Here is a 23,401-nt window from a genome sequence, read left to right as displayed (position 1 = left end):
TCGGCCTTCTGATTCCTTGCTCCAGTCTTGGGAATCTTGGCGAGTCCTTGAGGATTCCTCGAGCTAAGGGGGGTACGACCTCAAGACAGGAGCTAACCTAGGGGATGTTTATGGACTAACCATGATTAGTCCGAAGCTCGGCCTGCTAATCAGCCCGTTGGAAAAACAGGGCGTACATAACCCTATATGACTTAATTCTCAGGCTCGAAACTCATCTTTGCTCCAAAGTTAACCATATTGAGGGAGGACTGGGATCAGTAAAATCGTTCCCACTACTATGGCCCCCTAACTCTCAATATAGGAACTTGGTTCATTGATTTGTATCCACCCTCACCGAACTTAGTTATTATTTATTTTATTTATTATTTATTATGATTGCAAAAGAAAATCAAACTCATATATGATAACAAAATAACCATGATATTAATTTGGAAAAAAAAAAGTTTTCACTATTTACAATCATAAAAGAAAACAAATAATAAATAATGAAACTAGTCTATTCTAAAAATCAGGATCTTCTACATCCGATCCTTCATCTAGCATATCGTCATCTATCTCTTCATAGTCATCATTGTTTTGTGCCTCAAAATGCCCTCGAGGAAGATTCGTAAAAATTCTATGTTTTGTTCATTTGTAAACTGAAATTCCATTTTTGAAGTGAACCTAAGTATGAGAAAATAATATCTCATAGCTACCAGCAATTCATCTTCATCATCTATCGTCTCCCAAATTTCTTCTAAGGTTGCAATCACAATAGGATAATCTCTAAAAAGTCCAATTACTAAAACATATTACTCTGTTGATCTCATCATGATCTGCTTATATTCTTGAAGGTGACCTATCTCCTTGTGAAACAAAAGTAGCCTCTGATTGATTCTTTCTAGCACTCCTACGGTGTTTCTTAGTTCTCTAATTCTTTTTAGGGCCTTAATGGCTCGAATATCCTCATAAGTTAATGCTTCGTTCATTCTTAACTGAAACATAAAGGCTAAAATCGTTAGCTATACTTATAAACATAATAACTATAACTTAAACACTTACTTGGCAGTCAGATTCGGAGCTTTGAGTGTGTGTATCGAGGAGAACTTCATGTGAATGAACTGTTGCTCTGATACCAACTGTAATGACCCAACTTATTCTAGACTTTGGACCATTAAAACTACTTATACATAGACACTATTCTTAAGAAAACTTGCATACAATATAGTCATAACTTTATTAAAAACTATAAAGCAAAGGTTAAAATACATAAAAATTCAAAGTAGGATATGGGATCCCATTGTTTGAAAATAAAGTAAAACATGACTTAAATCTTAAATAAATTGGTTACAAAATCAAGTGCGGAAATATATAGAAATCATAATTAAAAGACTTAAACAACTTCGTCCTCGAATCGTTCGCGCAGTCCACAAAATCCATTCTCCATCAATACACAATCACAAGCCGCCAAGAATCTTCCCGCCGCCATAACTATTTTCCTGCACATATAAAAAAAAAAGAATGAGCCTAATGCCCAAAAAGGAAAATCTACTACAAGCATGAAACATATACATAAACATAAGCTATAAACATATAACATATACTATAAACATATATCATAATTCTAACCCATGTACATGGTATCTATTGGGGTTTGCTAACTAAGCAACTATAAGCCTGAAAATACAATGAGGTTTGCTAGCTAAGCAACTATAACCCCCAAAAACATAAAAGTGTTGGGGTTTGATATTTAAGCAACTATAAGCCTCAAAACATATATCATAACGTATAAAAACATACTATAGCATGACATATAAAAACATACTATAGCATAATCATATAAGTATATAATACTATCCTATTTTCCTTACCAATTACCAGGATGTGAGAACAAGGACGGGATTGTGGAACACTCCTAAAAACCATAAATAGAAAGGTGAGTATTCTAAAAGAAAGAGATGAAAAGGAATGAACTAAACCACCGAGAAGGTACTTACCGACAAGAACCTTAAGTTCAAAGAACTTAGATGCCTAACCACGAATGAAAACAACGAGTTAGGAATTGAGTAGAGAAAAACTATAAAAACTAATGAAACAATACAGAAAGGAACTAGAAATAGGAATACCTTGAATGCACTATAACCGAACTACACCTCGATATCAGAATACACACTATTATCCTTACTTCCCAAGTGTTTAATAAGCTTAGAATGATAAAGCTTATAACCCCAACCCAAGTGTTTAACACTCTAAAGTAAACCTAGCAGCTTTGAAGGCTCTGAACTCAGCTTGAAGAATGAAGAAATGGCTGGGTACTAGGTCCTATTTATAGAGTTCAAGAATGAAAAGATCTTCTTTTAGCTTGAATAAAAATAATGACTTTTAATTGAAAAACATTTGAATATTCGTTCAGCAGAGGCTTAAAACTCGGCCAAAAGATTATGAGGCTTATCAAGAGGTTATGGAATAAAAGGAGCTCAGTTTCAAAATTATTAAAAAATCATGCCCTGGAGTCGATATATCACCCATGCTAGGCAATATATCGCCTGGGCTGATATTCCCAAGGCTCATCGAAGTGGTCGTGCAAAGTTACGTGTTTTTTCGTATCCCCGAGTGGCGATATATCGCCCCCTAGAGCTGCGATATATCGGCATACGCTGAAATATTATACACGTAATTGCACTTTTTCAGCCTAATTTGAATTGAGTAAACAGCTTTGACTGAGTCCTATAACGATTTTAAAGCTGCTGGCAGACTCTGGGATTTTCAAATATTACTCTTAATAAACTATTCCTCAAAAATACTTAATTTCTCAATAAACATGCACATGACAAGTGTCATTATCTTATTGGGTCTATCTAAACCTTATAGTATAATAAATATCATCTTCATAATTAGCTATATTAATTAAACCTTATGTTATAATTAATATTCTTAAACTATAGGTTAAACTTATAAAATCTATAAGTGTTGCTACGAGTGTTCAACTAAGTCCTGGCTTGAACCAAAATCCACAGTAATAAACATACTACAACTATTACTAGCTATTACTACTACTACTACTACTACTACTACTACTACTACTACTACTACTACTACTACTACTACTACTACTACTACTACTACTACTACTACTACTACTACTACTACTACTACTACTACTACTACTACTACTACTACTACTACTACTACTACTACTACTACTACTACTACTACTACTACTACTACTACTACTACTACTACTACTACTACTACTACTACTACTACTACTACTACTACCACTACTACTACTATCTAACTAGCTAAGTAAAGTTCTTGGACTCTACATGGACCATCCTTGAGTTGTAGAGCTTAGGTGACGATGTGTACATATGCGACTGCTCGACCACTATGACCGATGGTTTAAAGAGGAACTAGGGTTAAACCCTACTTTGCTGCTTAGGTCAGCTGGTTGTAAATATTTTGTTGTAATTAACCTTTAAATTATATTTTTTGGGATCCCAATGTATATGGTAAACGTTTTAGTGAAACGTTATATCTTAACTAAAATTTGTAACCCTAAACTGCTAATCATACTTAGTTACACGATTATGGTCAAATGACTCAGTTAGCGAGTTTAGCACTGTTTAAACGCACACCGTAACGGTCTTTAGAGATTAGGACATTACAATCCCACCTCTCAAAATCTTTTTTCTCATCACGGGAGCTTTCCTCAATGAGATGTGCAAGTTGTTCATCCCTTAATGCATGGTCTAAATCCATACATCCCATAATTATTAGTAAGTTCCTTTTCCAATCCTTAAAATTTGTCTCGTTAAGCATATGAATAGAATTAATATTAGCAGATATTGAGGCAGTAGTAGATGAACTAGCTGAATATAAAACAAAACAAGCTCACATCAAAATTCATAATCAAACAATAAATTCAAAATTTGGTTAATCCTATCTCAAGATACCAAGCACAACATTAATATTAAGTCTTTGACAATAATATTAATTGTAAGTGGTACTCTTGTTGTAGCAATCAAACATTGACAATAAATTATGTCAAAAAATAAGTCAATCTTTGGACTAACATATTCCTCACACGAAATACTTTATAATTGTCACACATTTATTACCACATGTATGCATAAAATTTGACTAAATATTAACTTACCTTTAGGTTAGTTAATAAATGCATAAATTACATACACATAATTATCTTGATATTTTAATTAAACTAATCTACACAAAAAAGACCACTTTGGTGATATTTTGTTTCAATTAATTATTTTAAAATATTAGATATTCTAGATAAAATCCAAAACCAAATTAGAATTAAGTTGTTACTGTATTATTATTATCATTGTTATTTTAACTAAAACTTTGTTTCTGTACCATTATTATATATTCAATAAAATAATAATAATACAAAATATGCGCATACACAATATTTTATCATATATGTATATCTATATTTAAAACAAAATTTATCATATATATACATACACGATAAGATCAATAAACAAAAAAATAATAATAAATTGTTACTCAGTAGCATTCTGGACAAGACGAAAGCACATATATTTTTGAATAAGTCATATACTTTCAAATAAGACGAAAGCACAAAAGCATATATCTTTAGAAAACTGAAACCAATAAAAGTAATTAATGAACATATCATACAATTACATACGAACCAAATATATATAATAACGGCGAACAAAAATTTCTTATGAATATATATATATATGAAATGATCAAAACCTTAATTTTAGAAAACCCTAAATTTTCTTGAACTAAATCATCAAACTTTCAATAAATTCAACAAATGTGGCTCTGGTACCACTTGTTAGAATTATAAAAATACACTTAAGCAACACACATAAACATTAGTATTCAACATAATTTCTAAGATCTTAATCATGTTACTAAAGGTGCATAAACGATAAACCCTAAAACATGTTTCTATAGAATATTTGCTAAATTAAAGAAGAAGAATAACACAAGAGCGGAAGCACTAATCTGAAGCCATTGATGGAGATTGCACAGAAGGTTATTGATCTTCCAAGGAATCCGTTTCTCTGTGATGGGGAATAAGAAAATACCAAAGAATACATTTCTTGGGGACCACAACTGTATCAGTTTTGGATATTTATAATTTGGCCCATCATCAAATTATAAATATGACTTATGGTTTCTACACATTTATTCTATGACCTTTTAATACCCCGTAATACTTATACTTATAACATAATTGGCCTCATTATTTTGTATCAAATTTTATAATAACATCATACATTAATACATATGTGCCCATAATAGGATTTTAATCCAACACGCATGAGCATTGATGTGGCATCACTAGCCTTCTATATTGCTTCTGAGAGGCTACCTAGCACATTTACGCTATTGCATTGATTTGACATCACATTACCATCGTTAGACATAAATATTTTTAGATCTTTCAGATTCGAAGAACAAATAAAAAAATGCAGAAAAAAAAACGACAATCAACACCAGAACAATTCGAAACTAGTATTTATCTATGACATTTCATATTCATAAGTAGATAGAATGAGTGGATACTTACCCATAAATTTTTTCTTAAAAAACACCAATGATGACAAATTTTTAAGAGTAAATGTAACTTTCAGATCCGACCAAAACACAATAATGCGTTGGGTTGAGTATGTTTCGACAATTCAACGATGGAGTGCTGCAATTTTAAACAGCTGGGGTGTGTTAGTGGATGGAGAAGGAAGTGTGCTAGATGCTAACAACATAATTTTTTTAATGAAGTAGGTATTTTTGTCCAAAATAAGGTTGGGAGCACACTTATAGGAGTATTTAGGTTGACATATTAAAAAATTTCAACATGATGCATATAAGGTGGAATTTCCCTATTGTGTATTGTGGGGTGCACACGAGTCGGGTTTTCGGGTTTCGGGAGCATCAGGTTCGGGTTTTGCAAGTTTCGGGTGTAAGAAAGTGGTACCAAATCTGGCCCGAAATTTTCAGGTTTTGGGGTGATTTCGGGTTTGGTCGGGTCGGGTTTCGGGTGGGATTAGTCCAAAAATGGGCTTTGGGTCGAAAATGGGCCATGGTAATTTTTTTTCAAAAATACTATTTTTTGACACATTTTTAAAGTTTTTTTTTTTACTTTTCACATGTTTTATTTTGTTGTTAGTTTGGTAATGTTGGTTTTTTTACAACTTGGGCTTTGATAATTTTTTTTAAAAAAAACATTAATTTTTGGAAGATTTACACTTACACACATTATCTTAAAAATAATTATCAATTTGTTAAATAAATTTTAATATACCGAAATGGTTAGTATTATATAACATAAATAACAAACATTATTAATTTATTTTCCATTTAGTTATACCTATTATGTTTTACTTAGAATACAATTCTCTTATATACCATTTTTTATACAATCAATTTAAACCTATTTTATTGCCTTACTTAGATTGATTTTATTTCTGAAAGTCACTATTTTATAGAAAAATGGTCAATTTCATAATTAAAAAAGGAAACTTTCGTTGCATAAATTAAAAATTAATTAGTTTATTTTTATTGAGAACTCCATAAACAATATTTGTATAGCTACTCCAATATTCAGAATTATTGATTTATTTGGATACTATTTTGTATCTTTTTTTTTTTTTATATTTTTATCATTTATTATTTTATCCCCTAAAAAATTATATATCTTACCAAATGGTATCAAAATACCAATTTCTTCAAAATTATTGTTATTCTACTTGTCCACTCACTTTTGGCAATAGTATACCACTACATAATTAATAAATATGCTATTATATAGTATACTATATAATTAGGCATGTATCTTATAATACATATTACTATTTACTATCTTATCAAATAATGTGTTCAATATTCTATATGAGCTTCTTAGCATACAATCTGATACTTATTAGTATTAAATGAAATTAGGTACTAATTTATATCAAAAATAATTTATTGTTATTGTGTATACTATGTAATTTAAAACCGAGTAATATCATATAATTATATATAATTAACTATTAAATGATATATTTTACAATGTGATAACAAAAGTATCTTAGGACAATCTAAAATGACATGATATCATATTATTATATATAATTAACTACTAAATGGTATATTTTGCTATGTGATACCAAAAAGTATTTTGTATGTTCTACAAGACTATAAGTACTAACCCACATTAATTATTTAGATGATTTTTTTTCTTCTACTAATTTGGTATCTAACACCCAATATCTTTGTTCATTTTTCTACTATTTTGTATTGATTTTTTTTTTACTATTTCTACTAGTTGGTATTGAACACATAGTATCTATGTTCATTTTTCCACTTGTACTGAAATATTTTTTTGGCACTTTTTTTAGTTTTTAATTTTTTAATAAGTTTCTTTTAATTGTTTTTACTAATTGGTATCCTAAACGTACCAATGATTTTTTTTTTTATATATATATATATTTTCTACTTTTTAAATATTTTTTAATTTTCATTGATATATATTTTGATTGGATACTTTTATTTTAGATTTTTTGAATAAATTTTTGTTCTACTAATTGGTATCTAGAAATTGTATGATGGAATAATTTCGGGAAACACCATAAAAATCGTCAACTGATGATTAGTATTGATACATGTGCATGTATTTTTTTATATTATACTAAATAGTAACTAAATCATATTATTGAATGAGTTTTTGATGTTCTACTATATATGGTACCATTTATACTATTTTTCGTGATTTGAAATTTAAATTAATGCAATTTTTAATTGAATATTTTTTACAATTTAAATTTTTTGAATAAGTTTTAGTTGATCCACTAGTTGTATTTAGAAACTAAATCATGAAAATACTTCAATAAACCAAAAGTATCACGATAAAAGTTGTTAATTATCAATTAGTATTAAACGTCTACATTAATTACCAAATAGTATCTACTCGTATGTGTAAACTTTATTAATGATAATGGTAACTTGATATTAATATTGTTTTTAATGATTATAAATACCAATTGTATTCTATATATAAAAAATATTAATTATTATTTCAAAAAAAAAAATTAATTATTTATTAAATTTAAATTTTGTAATTGAATCTTATTTTAATCAATAACAAGATATTTTAGGAAGGTTGTCATAGTGAGTGATTTAAGGAAATGAGAATATTTAATTTAATTATCTTATATGTGTTATATATGATAATAATTTAATAAATTTGGTTATATTATTTTCTGAAAAACAATATTGTAATTAAGTTACCGTGTAAACTCTCCTTAAGTTTTTCAAATTTTTATTTTTATTTATATTTAAGTTTGGGTGTAATCTAAATCCGTGTATTCTTAATTTTAAAATCTAAACCTAATCCGAACCATGTCGGATTCGATTTCACCTGAATTCGACAAGTATTTGCAAAAAATCCGATATTTGGGTTACGGGTTAGGTAGGTTTTTCAGAAATGTTCACTATTGTGTCAAGTCAATGAAGTCAGCTGAGTCGGTTTAGCCAGCCGAGTCGAGTCGATTGAGCCAGCCGAGCTTGCTGTTTCGGGACTACGGTATTTGTAATTCAAAAAAACTTTGAACCTGTAAACGTTATTCTCTTGCCCAGCACTGGTGCGTAGCTTAACCCCTCTGCGTACCCATCGCGTACCCAAGTCCATCTCATTCGAACAATCGAACCTCCAAAATTCATCCCAATTAAAACTTTCTTCTCTATCTCTTTCTCTCTACAATTCAAAACCCTAGGGAGCTTCTCTAAGATCCATCAATGGCGGACGAGGCATCGCATCCGCCATCTTCGTCATCGGCGGCGCCTTTGGGTACCTCCGTCATCCCTATAGTTAACAAGCTTCAGGATATCTTCGCTCAGCTGGGGAGCCAATCAAGCATCCAGCTCCCTCAGGTCGCCGTCGTCGGAAGCCAAAGTAGCGGAAAGTCGAGCGTTCTCGAGGCTCTTGTTGGCCGGGACTTTCTGCCCAGGGGTTCTGAAATATGTACGCGCCGACCTCTCGTGCTTCAGCTTCTCCAGATCAAGAAAAATGCTGATGGAACCGATGATGAGTATGGGGAGTTCCTCCACTTGCCCGGGAAGCGTTTTCACGATTTCTCCGAAATTCGGAGGGAAATTCAGGTTTGGTATGGTTTTTATGGATCAATGTTTTTTTTCCCTCAATAATTTGCATAAATATTTATGAATTTGAATAGTTTAAATGCAGAAGAAATGTCAAGAATGTGGACTTATTCTAGAAAAAAAAGGGATAAAGTTCAGCGGGAGGACATAATATCAAAAAATGAAAAATGGGATAATATGGGATTCGTAGAAAGGATAAATGGAATAATGCGGGCTTCATTTCTAGGGCGCATGAAATGCTTGAATTTTGTTTGTTTTCTAGTAAAGATTATGCCTTGTGGTAATGTTTTTAAGGATGAATTTCTCTTATGAAAAAACATGTTTTTTGGGGGTTAAAGATAATGTCATTGTGATAGTTTACTTAATCTACATTTGAGATTTGTACTATGTCAATATATATTCAAATAAGTTTCATTTGCATTGCTTTCTTATATCCATGTAATTTGATATGCAGAACAAGCGTAGCCTAGTGAATTTTTATTTATTTATATATTTTATTTTCTTGATTGTTGCTTATCAAATATTGTTATGGAATTTACCACCTTATATTATCTATAATATTAATCGCTAGTCAGAAAAGATACAACATCTATGTAATCAGTTAGCCTCTGTCGAGGCCTTTCAATGCCAGATAATTTCTGATGAATTAAAAAACACACACACAACATCTATTGTAACAAATTGCTGGTCATTTAATAAGTCATTCACAATTTGTAAAGATTCATTTTTGGTAATTTTTCCAAGTAATTTGGTATTGAAAATTTGCCTTGGCATGGTTTGTTATTGGCCTTGCTTTTGAAATTTGAAATATGTTCTTATTTCTTGTATAGAAATGATTAGCCATAAATTTTAAATGTAATCTAGGAAAATCAATACCCTGAAACTGAAAGTATAATATAAGTAATTACTTCCTTAGCTTGTAAATTTGGAGAGAGAGAGGAATTGAGTTGAGGAAGGAAATGAATCTTTACTTCTTGTATTGTATTTAGCACTTTTCATTCAAACCCTCATCTTATATGATATATCAAAGTAAAACTTGACTGCTGCTACCAACTTCAGCTATCTCTGGTCCCTAGATTTTTGTCCTAGTGACTTTATGATTTATACAAGGGTTTAATGATGTTATTGTCACCGTACCTTATATGTGTCATTAGTAGGCTTGCCTTTTCCATGTATATACGTAGATAGAAGTGCTATTGGACATCTAAAATAGTTTCCTTTTATTTATTAATTTTAATTTTTTGGTGCAGGCTGAGACAGATAGGGAAGCAGGAGGGAACAAAGGTGTATCAGACAAACAGATTCGCTTGAAGATATTTTCGCCAAATGTTCTTGATATCACACTAGTGGATCTGCCTGGTATAACAAAGGTTCCTGTTGGTGACCAGCCGACTGACATTGAAGCACGAATCAGAACAATGATTATGTCTTATATCAAAATTGATACCTGTTTAATTTTGGCTGTTACACCTGCAAATTCTGATTTGGCAAATTCAGATGCTCTTCAGGTTGCTGGAATTGCTGACCCTGATGGTAAGTATTAGTTTTAATTTTAAATGACGAGATTGTAAATTTTATGGTAGCTATCAAATTTTATTGTTTTTATTAGTAATATAATCGTTTTTTGCTATTTTCTTTTGGCAGGTTTGAGAACCATAGGAGTAATCACGAAGGTATGTGTTTTCACTTGTATTCTTTTCAAGTTGTAACATGCTCTTAATGCCTGGAAGCTGTAAATTAATTGTTATGAGAATCTAACTTTTTTTTTTCTCCTACTTCTGTGATCACAGTTGGACATTATGGACAGAGGTACTGATGCCCGGAATCTGTTGCTTGGAAAAGTAATTCCCCTGAAACTTGGTTATGTAGGGGTTGTGAATCGTAGTCAGGAGGTAATCTTTATCTTCATTGGAAATTATAACAAAAATGAGTTTGGTCTTTTTTCTTGTGGTATACTTTTTCTGATATTTCTTCCTTCTTCCCCTATTTTTTAAATCCCATACATTTTATGTATGTATATCTCACTAGTTAATTGCAAAGCTGCTATTATTTTAGTAGTTGCTGAGATTGTAATTTGCTTTTTGAAACAGGATATTTTGCTTGACAGGAGCATTAAGGATGCACTTGTAGCTGAAGAAAAGTTTTTCCGCAGCCGTCCTGTATGGTTTTATAATTTTCTGAGATTTATGATAATCTTTTTTGCTTGAAATTTTTTAAAAAGTCTCTCATCTAGTATTTTCTATTGCTCCTATGCAGGTATATAATGGTCTAGCTGATCGTTGTGGTGTCCCTCAATTGGCAAAGAAGTTGAACCAGGTAGAAGATCATGGCAGCTAGTCATTGTTGAGTCTCATGGAACAAGTAAAATATTAGCAGCAGATGTTGCTGTTGTTTCATGAGTTTATAGCAACAAAAAAACCTCTTTTTTTTATTATTATTAAAGAACCATTAATTATATTTCAGTACACGCATGTGCCTTGATAACTTATTGTCATAAACATGAACTAGCTTATTGATGCCTTATTTCCAGGATTTTATAGTTCCTTGGCAGATACCATTCATTTACTCTAAATTAGCTTTATAATTTGTTTGCAGATTCTAGTGCAACATATTAAGAAAGTACTCCCTGAACTCAAGTCACGCATCAGCTCTGCGCTGGTTGCTGTTGCCAAAGAGCATGCCAGTTATGGAGAAATCACAGAATCAAAAGTATGTCATTGAGATCTTTGCCAATTGACATTGGTCCCTGTTTTCTTCTTTGAGATCTTTGCATGGTCCACCATATTTAGTGCATCTGCACTGGGCATGTAAAGTTGCATTGTACTTATATGATATAGGGTGCTGTATCTTGATTAGACATTAGGCGGTGCCGCAGTTGTAGTAGCTGCTTCATTTTTTGTTGCTTTACTTGCTTGTCTTCTATAGTTGAAACAGTATTTTTGTATTTATCTGAAGTTTTTATTGTTAAACACTTAAACTGACTTAAAGAGATGTGATTGTTTGCTTTATATTTACTTTTCACTGTATTATTGTTGATAGGCTGGTCAAGGAGCTCTTCTCCTGAACATTCTTACGAAGTATTCTGAAGGTAGTTAGAGTTTACCTAATTTTTTTTAGCTTCCTAATGAGTCCTGAATCTTGTTCGTGATTTTGTATGGTGCACTGTCTGCTCTCCATCTTAAGTTGGTGAATGATGTTTCATTCTTTTCCTGTTAAATATAGCATTTTCTTCAATGGTGGAAGGGAAAAATGAGGAAATGTCAACATCTGAGCTGTCAGGTGGAGCAAGAATTCATTATATATTTCAGTCAATATTTGTTAAAAGTTTAGAGGTTAGTATACTAAAAAAATACCTGCACATTTATACTGTTTGTTGAATTAATTGCATTTTATTGCCTTTTATTTCCATTATTAATGTAATTCATCATGCAGTGTTTATTTATTTAATTTTGTTGGATAACGGGATAATTGTTTTTTTAACCTTTCTTTCTCTCTTTTTTTTTTTGGTGGGGTGGGGGGAGGTGATATACATCAATTTGTCAGAATATTTGTAGGAGCGAGTGATACACAGAAATGTTGGAATAGTTTTTAACTTTTTGCCAAACAAATTTCAAATGCAATTTTTTTTTAAATATCCAGAAATGCGCCAAACTATATGCAGTTTGACTTCTTAAGAAAATTATGAAATCAGATTCTTCCGTTGATCTGGGATTGGACTGTAATATTGTCGGTAGTTTAAATTTAGATCTGTAGAGTACATATAAATCTTGATTCTATGAAGTTATTCATCAAGGTTTATTTCCACACTAAAACCTGATAGTCTTTTCTTAGTAAGAATTAAACTCTCAAACTTTCAACAATGAAATCTGGAAAAATTTCCCTCACAGCCTTTTATTGAAACAAATAGCAACTGAACAAATACAAGCTTACGAGAGGCTCGTTCTCTCCTATCCCAATCTTTCAAAAGGATTGGTCGCTCCTAAAGAGTCAACTCTTCTCAATCTCTAGCTACCCTTTACAGAAAGACCCTTCCCATATATATAGACATTATTTGGAACTAAGTAATGCCAACTAGGATCCTCTAAGAACAAGACAACTCAGCCCTTAAACTCATAATAAGTTGCCAGCTGGATAGAAAATTGAAATAACAAACTGAATACAAAAAATATAAAGTAATTTTGTTCTTCTAGATTACTTAGGCCTTTCTCCTATTATAGACAAAACCTATGGGAGGCTTATCAAAACCAAATACAATAGATGGCAGAAATAACTGACTTTAAACATGATTAGAGGTTCCAACACGGGAGCTGTCATTAGTGGGCTTTAAACAGAATAAGTAATGCTAGGACTTAGTTATCCTTGCTTTCAACAGAACAAGTAATGGTAGGACTTAGTTATCCTTGCTTATAATACTTGTGCTTTCCAGAACAAAACAATATTAGGATTCTAGCCCTAATTTGTTAAGTAAATAATAATGATTCCGGATCTGCAGATGACAAATTTGTCTTGATGTGATTTGACCTGTTGTGCAGGAGGTGGATCCATGTGAGGACTTGACTGATGATGACATTCGAACTGCCATTCAGAATGCAACTGGCCCTAAATCTGCATTGTTTGTACCAGAAGTACGTCTTCTTTGTTTCCCTTTTCGGTTTGGACATCTTCAGTAAATTAAAATCTCTTTATTTTCTTTGCCATCCTCTAATTTAAGATACTGGGTGCTGTTTGAGCATTTTATTAATGTTGACCTTTGTATGCATAGGTGCCTTTTGAAGTACTTATTAGAAGGCAAATTGCTCGTTTGTTAGATCCAAGTCTTCAGTGTGCCAGGTTCATATATGATGAGTTGATGAAGGTTATCTACTTCCATACAAATAATCTCTCTACTTCCTTTCACATTGTCTCCCTACTTCCATACATCTTTGGTTTGATCCTCGCCTAACAATTTTAATTTTTTTTTTTATTTTCAGATTAGTCATCGTTGCTTAGTAAATGAATTGCAACGATTCCCTATTTTGAGAAAGCAGATGGATGAAGTTATAAACAACTTCTTGCGAGAAGGCCTTGAGCCTTCAGAGACAATGATTGGACACATAATTGAGATGGAGGTATGCTTTTATCTGACATAAGCATGTTTTTCTGGCTGCATGCCTGTTGGGTGCATACTGATTGCACATAAAAATAATTATGCTTTAGAATTGGATTCTTCTGGAAAAGGAAGGGCAAAATATAATCCCTGTTGGCCTTTTAACCGTAATCATATTGTTTTACACAACTGAATTATATGAACAAAGAAAAATGCGTTGACCATCAACAGTACCTCATATTGTTTCAAACATTATTGGCCATCTTTCACTGGTATTATGGGGTCCGTATTATGTCGACTATACTGACAAGTCCTTCATCTTTATAGCTGCAAGCTTTTATAGTTTCTTGGTTTTAGGATCCCTTGTAGTGACTGAAATTTTGTTGTTTTTAATAAAGAAAACTCCCTTATGACTGCAATACATTTTCTGGTTGTATAAGTATAATTTAAATTGTGCATTTTGAGAATATTAGATTCAAGATCTACTGCAAATGTTTTAGTGCCAATTAGTTTTGTAAATTATCTGGTCTGGCCTTCTTTTATGATACAATTGTGTGTTGTTTTGCAATTAGTTTGTTATGTTCTTCTTTGAGATTTCTTATGAGGTATTTGCTTTACCGTTATAGTATTAAAGAGCTACTTTGGTGGTATTAGTCAACTGCCTTTGTGAAGGAATTGATGTTATCCCCTATGTACTAATCCCGTATCTGCTCTTATAGTTTTGATATTAATGCTGTTGGACGCTGTAGGATTTTGCAAATTTGTGCATTCCATTCTCATCTATATTGCTAAATTTTTTTGCTTTTAACATTATTGGTAACTAATTTGCAGATGGATTACATAAATACTTCACATCCAAACTTTATTGGTGGGAGTAAAGCTGTCGAGGTTGCCTTACTTCAGGTCAAGTCCTCTCGGGTAACACTGCCTATTGGTAGGCTGAAGGTATATGCATCCCTTATTCATAGTAATTATGAGCAATGTGTGTTTGCATATTGTTGTAATAAGTTTTTTACTCCCTCTTCCTACATTTTTCATCAATCAGGATGGTGTGGAACCTGATAAGGCACCGACATCTGAAAGAAGTCTGAAATCTCGAGGAATTCTTGCTAGACAAGCAAATGGGATAGTGTCTGATCAGGTAGTGTTAAGATTTTTCTGTTGGCAAACAGAATTGTAGTCTCTCACCCCAATTAGCATGATACATATTTTGCTGGCTTCATGTATGTAGTTTCAATTGTACTTACAATTATATTATAAGATTAAATTGCTATTAGTCACCACTATGTTAGTCTAATTTATGTTTCTGTTCTATTTGCATGACTAGCAGGGTGTTCGACCAGCACCTGATAGTGAAAAAGTTGCAGCCGCCGGTAAGATATTACATTATGATTTGATAAGGTTATTTTTTCTTTTTTTCCTTTTAAAAAAATATATGTGCATATATCCTTAGATATTGTTTCACACTTTGTAACAAGCTATGGGCCTGTTCGCTTTTGCTTTTACTTATACGCAGTAGAAGCAGAGAAGCTAAAGTTTAATTTTTGTTAATGTATGGATATTCTATTAAAAAATAATTTTTCATATCACAAAAAAAAAAGGATAATTTTTTGTCTTTAATTAGAATAAGATGAGAAGTTTGTTATTAGAAATAAATCAAATAGGAAACATTAAAATTTCATTAAAAATTAAAACTTAAAACAGTGTTGTTTTTTTCAAAGGACTTTCTTTGAGAAACTGGACACTTATTTTCTTTAGAAGAGCTGCACATTTAAAGGACTTTTGAAAATTCTTCCAAGCACTCGTAAAAGTAACTTATAGGCTTGGAAAGAACTTTTAAAGTCATTTTAAAGAAGCCCTATATTGTGTTAAGCAGCAGTATTGCATGAACTTTTGTTGTACAAAAGAAAAAAAAAATCTATTAACATGCAATTTACTGAAAAAAGATTTAGCATATATGTTTTTAAACATTGAATGGAATATATTTTAGTGGCCATTACTTTGTTTACCTGACATGATCGCTGTAGTTAGAAAGAATCAATAAAAAGTGTTGACAAGTCTTTGTAATGGATATACTTGCTCTTCTCTCTATTCTGCCTAGATTTTCTAAGGATTTTTTTTATTGTATAGGGCAGTTGTCTCATCTTTTTTTTCTTTCATAAATTGTGGCTCTTCAGTGAAACTGGAATTCTAGTATCTGATGCATCTGTTGACAATTTCAGGAAACGCTAGCAGTTCAACTTGGGGTATTTCATCTATTTTTGGTGGAGGTGAAAGCCGTACACCTGTTAAAGAGAGCATGACAAACAAAACATTCAACGAGCCTATTCACAACATGGAGCAAGCCTTATCAATGATCCACCTAAGAGAGGTAGTAACTTCAGCTTCCAGCTTGTCTTCACTAATGTTCTTTTGTAAAAAAAAAAAAAAATTCCTTACAAATAACATTCTTCCTTTTTTCCCCCTGTTAAGCCCCCAACTGTCTTGAGGCCTTCAGAAACCCATTCAGAGCAGGAGACTATTGAAATTGCAGTCACCAAACTACTGTTGAGATCGTACTATGACATCGTTAGGAAGAATATTGAAGACTTTGTACCTAAAGCAATCATGCATTTCCTGGTAACATTATTTTTTTGTGTATTTTTCTGCTTAGTCATTCTATTCCTTTTGCAGCCTTTGTCATATTATTGAAACTCGGTAGTCTGGATTTATGTAAATCTGTTTTCATTTTTTGTCAATCAAATGACCTGGATTCAAATCAGCTTTAATATGGAGAAATTTTCTCAATGTATCTAGACTGTCTTATGTAAACCCGTCAAGCATTCCTATACAACCTTGTGTTTCTTGTTGTATCAGTAATTTTGGATCCATGCTTGCATTTGCATCGGATTCGGGTAATTATTGACAATAAAAGGCTGTTTGTATCAAACTATTTTACACATTTTAGTTCCATTTCTTCTATATTTTCAACATATTTATTTTGCATATAGTACATCTGAAATTGTTTATATTTGTGTATAATTCACGACTGTTATTTTGTGGTTTGCACTTTATTCTTCCACGTGGGTGTGGGTTGTAGTCTGGACAACTATCTTAACAATGATTGTAGACAATAAAGTTGCCCGAATCCCGTGCATCCCTTCTAATGACTTTCTTGACTTTTATATATCTAGGTAAACCATACGAAGCGTGAGCTGCACAATGTCTTCATTAGGAAGCTTTACAGGTACCATTTAAGATTAAAAAGCAAGCAAGCAAGCAAAATATCAAATCTTAAATCTTTTGAACAAATTACTCTTAATATGTTTTTACTCTGTTAATTTGCGCTATTTTCTTCACTTAAGATTGTGACTCTCTTTGTTTTTTATCCTAAACAGAGAGAATCTGTTTGAAGAGATGTTGCGAGAACCTGATGAAATAGCATCAAAGAGAAAGCGCACCAGGGAGACACTCCGGGCTCTTCAACTGGCATTTCGGGTAGGTTTTCTGATCTTATTGTATGTATAGTTTCAGTGTCTTAGGAACTTAATTACAATATCTTTTTATTAACTACTGTGCCTCTACTACCCATTCTCTAATCACAGCAACCTTGAATATTTTCAATTGAACCTGTGGCCTGTCATATTTTATGTACCTTTAAGTTTGTCAAACTTGTTTTTTTTTCCAACTATTTATTAACTGATTTTTTTCTTTCCAAATTTTATTTTGGTGATAAAGGGTTATCTAGAATTCTGAGTCTGTGACTTGGTCTGTGCACTGATATTCTGTTCCACTGAATCTCCATCTTAGTATTACTTATCCATTACCAATCTTAGTTTTAGGTCAACACCCACGAAATTGAGTGATGATTTTAATATTTTACATTTCTGGGCAGACGCTGGATGAGTTGCCTTTGGAAGCAGAAACAGTTGAGAAGGGTTACAGCTTGGGAGGTGGTGATACAACAGGGTTGCCAAGGAGTGGACTACCTACATCATCAATGTATACTACTACCGGCAGTTCTAATGATTCTTATACAGCATCTCCTAAAAACACAAAGTCCAGAAAATCATCACACTCTGGGGAGCTTCACGCACCCTTTTAGTTGCAGATTCTAATGGTGGTGAAGGATGCTCTTCTCCCCATGCCAGGTCTCTATCCAGCTGTTGAGCCATAGTTGTTTAGTTGGAACTAGAAGCTCTCGTAAAAATTATTATGCCTTTACATATATTCAATTGCTCTATGCAGCTTAGAAGGCGATTGAGATGCCGCCATTCCCAGTGTTTTTGTTGGGGTATTCAAATTTTCTTCCGACTAGATTTGTGTGATGCAGATATTTGGGTTGTTTGTCCTTCGATTCTTTCCTTTTGTTCCTCCATATAATACAGGCTGATATATTTTTTCTACTAGGCTCCAAGAAGAATAACGGGAGCAGATAGTCTCCCTCCCCCAGTTTTCTTTACCTCTTCCAATTTTGTCATCTTAAAACAATGTCTTTCAGATAAATATTTATTTGGGAAATTTTTTTCTGGTGCCGCCTCGATTGTCGAGGGCGATCCATGGTGGTGTTTGTGTTTTGCCATAGTGCAGGCGGCAAAGTATTCCAGTGTAACTTGATTGATTGATTATATTTAGCATCGAAAGTGTTATCTTAAAAAATACACCTTGTATCATAGGCAACATTTTATGGTTGTAGAGCAATGATGATTGCAATTGTAGTAACTTTATTGATTATATTCTCAAAGGTTCCTTCTTTCCCAATTCAATTCAGGTGTTCAATTTTTGATACATGGTAAATCATTATTGCAATTGACGGAACACCATTATTCAATAAAACAAACCCACACATGACCAAAACTACACTAACAATTATAAAGGGGAAATATATTATGCATACCAATACCTACTAATTATTATATATGCCCCAAAACTTTCTATCCCCAAAATATGTCATTTTATATTATTGCACTTAATTACCCCTCCTATTAAAATCCTCCATTTCTCCAGCTAAAGCTATCTCTCAAACTCTCTCTGCTCCTCTCTCATTTTTTTCCACGATGGCACCATCACAACCACTTCCTCAAGGCGGTATAACACCATCACTCCACGCTCCTCTCTCATTCTTTTCCACGATGGCACCATCACAACCACTTCCTCAAGGCGGCATAACAACACCACTTCACGCTGCCACTGCCATAAACATCATCCTCTTCATGAAGCCACCAACATTCACCATTGATGACCCCACCTTCTACATATAAATTTTAAGATTTTACATAATCTAATCTTGTAGATCTCGAAAAAAATACCAAAATTAAAAAAAAAAAAACATCTAAAGCGGACATTTGAGTGAAAAGTTACGAAGCTCCAAAGTTTTAGTCAAATTTCAGCGCAGAGCATCGATATTGCATTGATTTTGCATCGAAAAGCATCGCTTTAGCCAAAATCTAATTTTTCATGATTGCATCGCAAAAGCTTCGAAACAACATCATTTTGGAAAAAAAAAAAAGTTTTCATGATTGGATCGCAAGAACATCAAAATAACATCGATTTTGCATCGAAAAAGCATCGTTTTGGCAAAAAATCAAGGTTTTCATGATTGTATCGCAAAAGTATCGATACAACATTGATTTTGCATAAAAAAACATCGTTTTGGCAAAAAAAAAAACAAGGTTTCATGATTTGATCGCAAGAGCATAGAAACAACATCGATTATGCATCGAGAAAGCATCGTTTTGGCCAAAATTCAAGCGATGCTTTTTCGATGCAAAATCGATACTGTTTTGATGCTTTTGCGTTCAAATCATGAAAACTTGATTTTTGGCAAAAACGATGCTTTATCGATGCATAGTGGATGCTGTGTCGATGCTCTTGCGATTAAATCATGAAAACTTGATTTTTTTTTTGGGCAAAACGATGTGTTGACTGCCTTTTTCGCTATCAACCTTAATAGGAGAGATTAAAGAAATAAACTGTAAGAACACAAGGAATTTTACGTGGTTCAGGTTATAAAAGAACCCTAGTCCATGAGTCTCTAGTATTAAGAGGATTGCAAGTTTGTAGTTGCAAGCTTCAATTCGTGTTCTCAGGCAGCGTTTAGATTGCTCTAAGTACAAGTAATTTTCTCTCTATCAAAAACCAAACCCTTTACAATTAGACTCCCAGCCCTATTGATAGAGACTGGGGTCATTAATGTAATCATAAGTAATTAATACACATTCTTCCTATAATTGGGAGATTAATACACCTCAATGCATTGAATAGAGACCACGACCCAAGCGAGATTTGCGGGGCCCACTGCAAAAAAGTAACCACTTTATGGGGAACATGCCCCTGAGACTGTCAGAGCATGATGTACGTATTTCTGTGTCAGGCGGCGTAGTGGGAGTGTGAGTTGTCGAGTCGTACCATCGATAACACTATAGGTAGATCGCCCAAAAAGGCTGTCAGGTCTTCCTCTTAGGCAGCTAATCCGTGTTGGCTGACACCTGGCCTATCCCTAAGATTCCGAGGACTAGGTCCTCAGCCTGGAATATAGTTGGGGGCAAGGAAAAGCATGGACTACTAAGCATCCCCAGGAGGTAACCTTATGAAGACATTCACAGCTCTCGGGACATGGCCCAGGAGAGATGTCGACGCCTTCTCATTATCCGAGGAGGACGGCCTCCAACTATGGGACTAACCTCCCGAGGACATATCCTTTGGGCGTTGCCTCACAAAAGAGGCACGTGTCTTACTCGGGTGATCACGTGTTCTTGGGAGAAAACACATACAACATTTGCCCCCCAAGTCTCTACTTGTCCTCAGACAGTGGAGACTTAAAACTGAGGAAGGCTTCAAAAGGTCCTCGGGCAGGAAACGCTTGGACTTCCGTTGATGTCACTACAAGATTTATTGCCACGTGCCTTAACCCCATTGTTGGGCACATCAATCGGTGCAATTAATGAAAGGTCAATTCCATAGCCCGAAACGTCTTTTCCATACCCTAGGCGTCCTTTCGGCTTACGCTCGAGATTTTCTCTTTCCAATGCCAATGATCACGATCCGCACCACTCTAATTTTAGGCCCTTGGATCATCATCGAGTACCCAGATCCTAAATAATCCAATAGTTGGGATGAACTTACTTCGCCTCCAAACACTGGGTCTATAAAAGGTCAAGAACCAAATTCCCAACGCTACTTTAGCTCATTTCAAATTTTTTGTGCCTTCAAACTCTCTCGACCTCTCTTAAACCCTTTTCCGACAGTGCCTCTTCTCCAGTTCCTTCTGTCATTCTAGATGACTGGCGTGAGGCTTCATACTTACGGTGAACGACCAATTGTTCTTCAAAGTTCGCACTCGGTTTAACACAATCCGATGCTTCATTTCGAGTAAGAATCCCCAAACTGTGATTTCCAGATTTCGTGTGTATTTGAGAGCTTAGGATGCATGCTTAAGAGTTGTTTTTTGAGCTTTTCTGAGGTTGTTTTTGCCTTTTTTGGGATCATAAATGGCCCATTTGACCACTCTGTAGTGTTCTGGGGCATCTTTCCTTAGTCTGCTTCCTTGGCCGGAATTTGGAAAATTTTCAGATTCCGGTGATGTTCATCATCTCCAATGGTGTTCACCTTTTCCGATGGTGCCTCTGGTGTTAAGTACTTCGATCCAAGGACACCCTAGAGCCACTAGTCTATTTTTTTTCTTCTTCTTCCCCGAGCAGTTGTGTAACGCCCTGGTTACCCTAGAACCGTTACGGTGAAAAAGAATTTTGACCCGCTACCCGAGTCCTTTGGTTAAAAACGTGTTCTAAGTTTATTAACAGGCTAAGGTGAAAACCAATAAAAAAGAAAGGGTATGTCTTATTTGATACATAAAACTGTTCATGGGCCACAAGAACATTTACAAGTTATTTACAACTCAAAAATGTCATTACTGTTTCAAAATTTCAAACCTACCGACCTAAGCGACAAAAATAGGGTAAACCCCCTAGTTCCTCTGAGAACTCCTTGGCCGTGGTGGTCAAGTGGCCATATATGTACACATCACCACTTAAGCTCTCCACTCAAGGCTGGGTGAGCTTTTCTTTCCCTTTACCTACACCACATAACACCCATGAGCCAAAGCCCAGCAAGAAATGTTGGAATAGCTTATACAAGATCTTTATTTATTTTCATGTATATCTAATATTAAACAAATTAATACGAGATAGCCTAAAACATGTTTCTAAAATTGAATTCAAAGTGAAACAAAGAATAGAATACTTACAGTATACGCAGCGGAATTAAGAGTCCTTCCTTCAGTTTCTCTAACTCTTGTATCATCTCTGTCGCAGAGTATTATCAAGAAACTGAACCGATCTTCTATTTTCTTCACAATCTTCCAATGTATCCTTAGAACCACCTAGACTAGTGTGGGAAATTCTCAACACATGAGATAGATATAGAGAGAAGAAGAGAAAATAACAAAGAGGTTTAGAAAAGGATTTGTGTTTAGAGAGAATATAAAACTATCAGAAAATCTGACTTGTGACTTATCTGTCGTCTCTTAAATCTTCTCTCTAAGCACTCATTTTATAGACTCAATTAGGCCATTTAATTTAATTAAAAAATCAATAAAATAACAGCCATTTTGAAGCCCTAGGTCGAAATTATCATGGGCTATAGGCCCGTGAAATTTCTCATTTGATTATAAGCCATTGAACTTAAAATCAAGGCCTGTATTATTTTCTATTGATTTAATTAATTAAATAATTATTTAAATCCTTTATCAAATTAATTATTTATAATTTGAACCTGGATTTAAATTTATTTATTAATTTAGATACCAATTTATCTTAATTAATAAATCTGCCATAATTTCTCTTTTCTTCTCAAAATTACACAACTCTGTGAAACTATCCAAAATTGACCTGGTCAACTTTGATAATTCTAATTGACGATTAAATGAATTAATTGAGACTATCTAGATGATTTTATCCAAGGTACAATGGGGACCATGGGCCTATGAAATCAAGCTCCAATAAGTTATCATAAATCTAACAAATAAATTTACTAACTTATTAATTCCTCGTGACTCCACTATAGACTTGGAATTGCACTCTTGAATTCATAGAACGCTCTATAACAAATATAGATACGCTATTAATTATCCATTGTTACAACCATAATTGTCACTCAATCCTCTATAGACGGTCTACAATGAGATAGGACTAAAATACCGTTTTACCCCTCATT

At 33.4% G+C, this 23,401-nt stretch overlaps 1 protein-coding gene across 2 annotated transcripts; it reads left to right on the top strand.

Moving 5' to 3' along the window:
• The first annotated feature begins 8,570 nt into the window (after positions 1 to 8,570).
• On the top strand, positions 8,571 to 18,954 carry LOC133788979 (dynamin-related protein 3A-like). 2 transcript variants are annotated; one of them, XM_062226681.1, is made up of 21 exons: positions 8,571 to 9,123; positions 10,374 to 10,656; positions 10,768 to 10,796; positions 10,914 to 11,015; positions 11,214 to 11,282; positions 11,380 to 11,439; positions 11,719 to 11,832; positions 12,163 to 12,211; positions 12,346 to 12,455; positions 13,656 to 13,748; positions 13,886 to 13,978; positions 14,094 to 14,231; positions 15,041 to 15,154; positions 15,255 to 15,350; positions 15,540 to 15,582; positions 16,432 to 16,580; positions 16,682 to 16,828; positions 17,383 to 17,435; positions 17,587 to 17,686; positions 18,084 to 18,339; positions 18,437 to 18,954. In XM_062226681.1, exons 1-20 carry the CDS (start codon positions 8,761 to 8,763, stop codon positions 18,291 to 18,293), a joined length of 2,415 nt encoding a protein of 804 aa, XP_062082665.1. In that variant the 5' UTR covers positions 8,571 to 8,760; the 3' UTR covers positions 18,294 to 18,339; positions 18,437 to 18,954. The 2 variants fall into 2 exon arrangements, with proteins under 2 accessions (XP_062082665.1, XP_062082666.1); XM_062226682.1 differs by having other exon boundaries at positions 8,990 to 9,128; positions 18,084 to 18,954.
• Positions 18,955 to 23,401: the final 4,447 nt, after the last annotated feature.

This window comes from Humulus lupulus, chromosome 7 (assembly GCF_963169125.1).
Source record: "Humulus lupulus chromosome 7, drHumLupu1.1, whole genome shotgun sequence".
NCBI lineage: Eukaryota > Viridiplantae > Streptophyta > Magnoliopsida > Rosales > Cannabaceae > Humulus > Humulus lupulus.
Note: the sequence above shows the minus strand (reverse complement) of the source record. Positions and strands in the feature narration are given on the sequence as shown.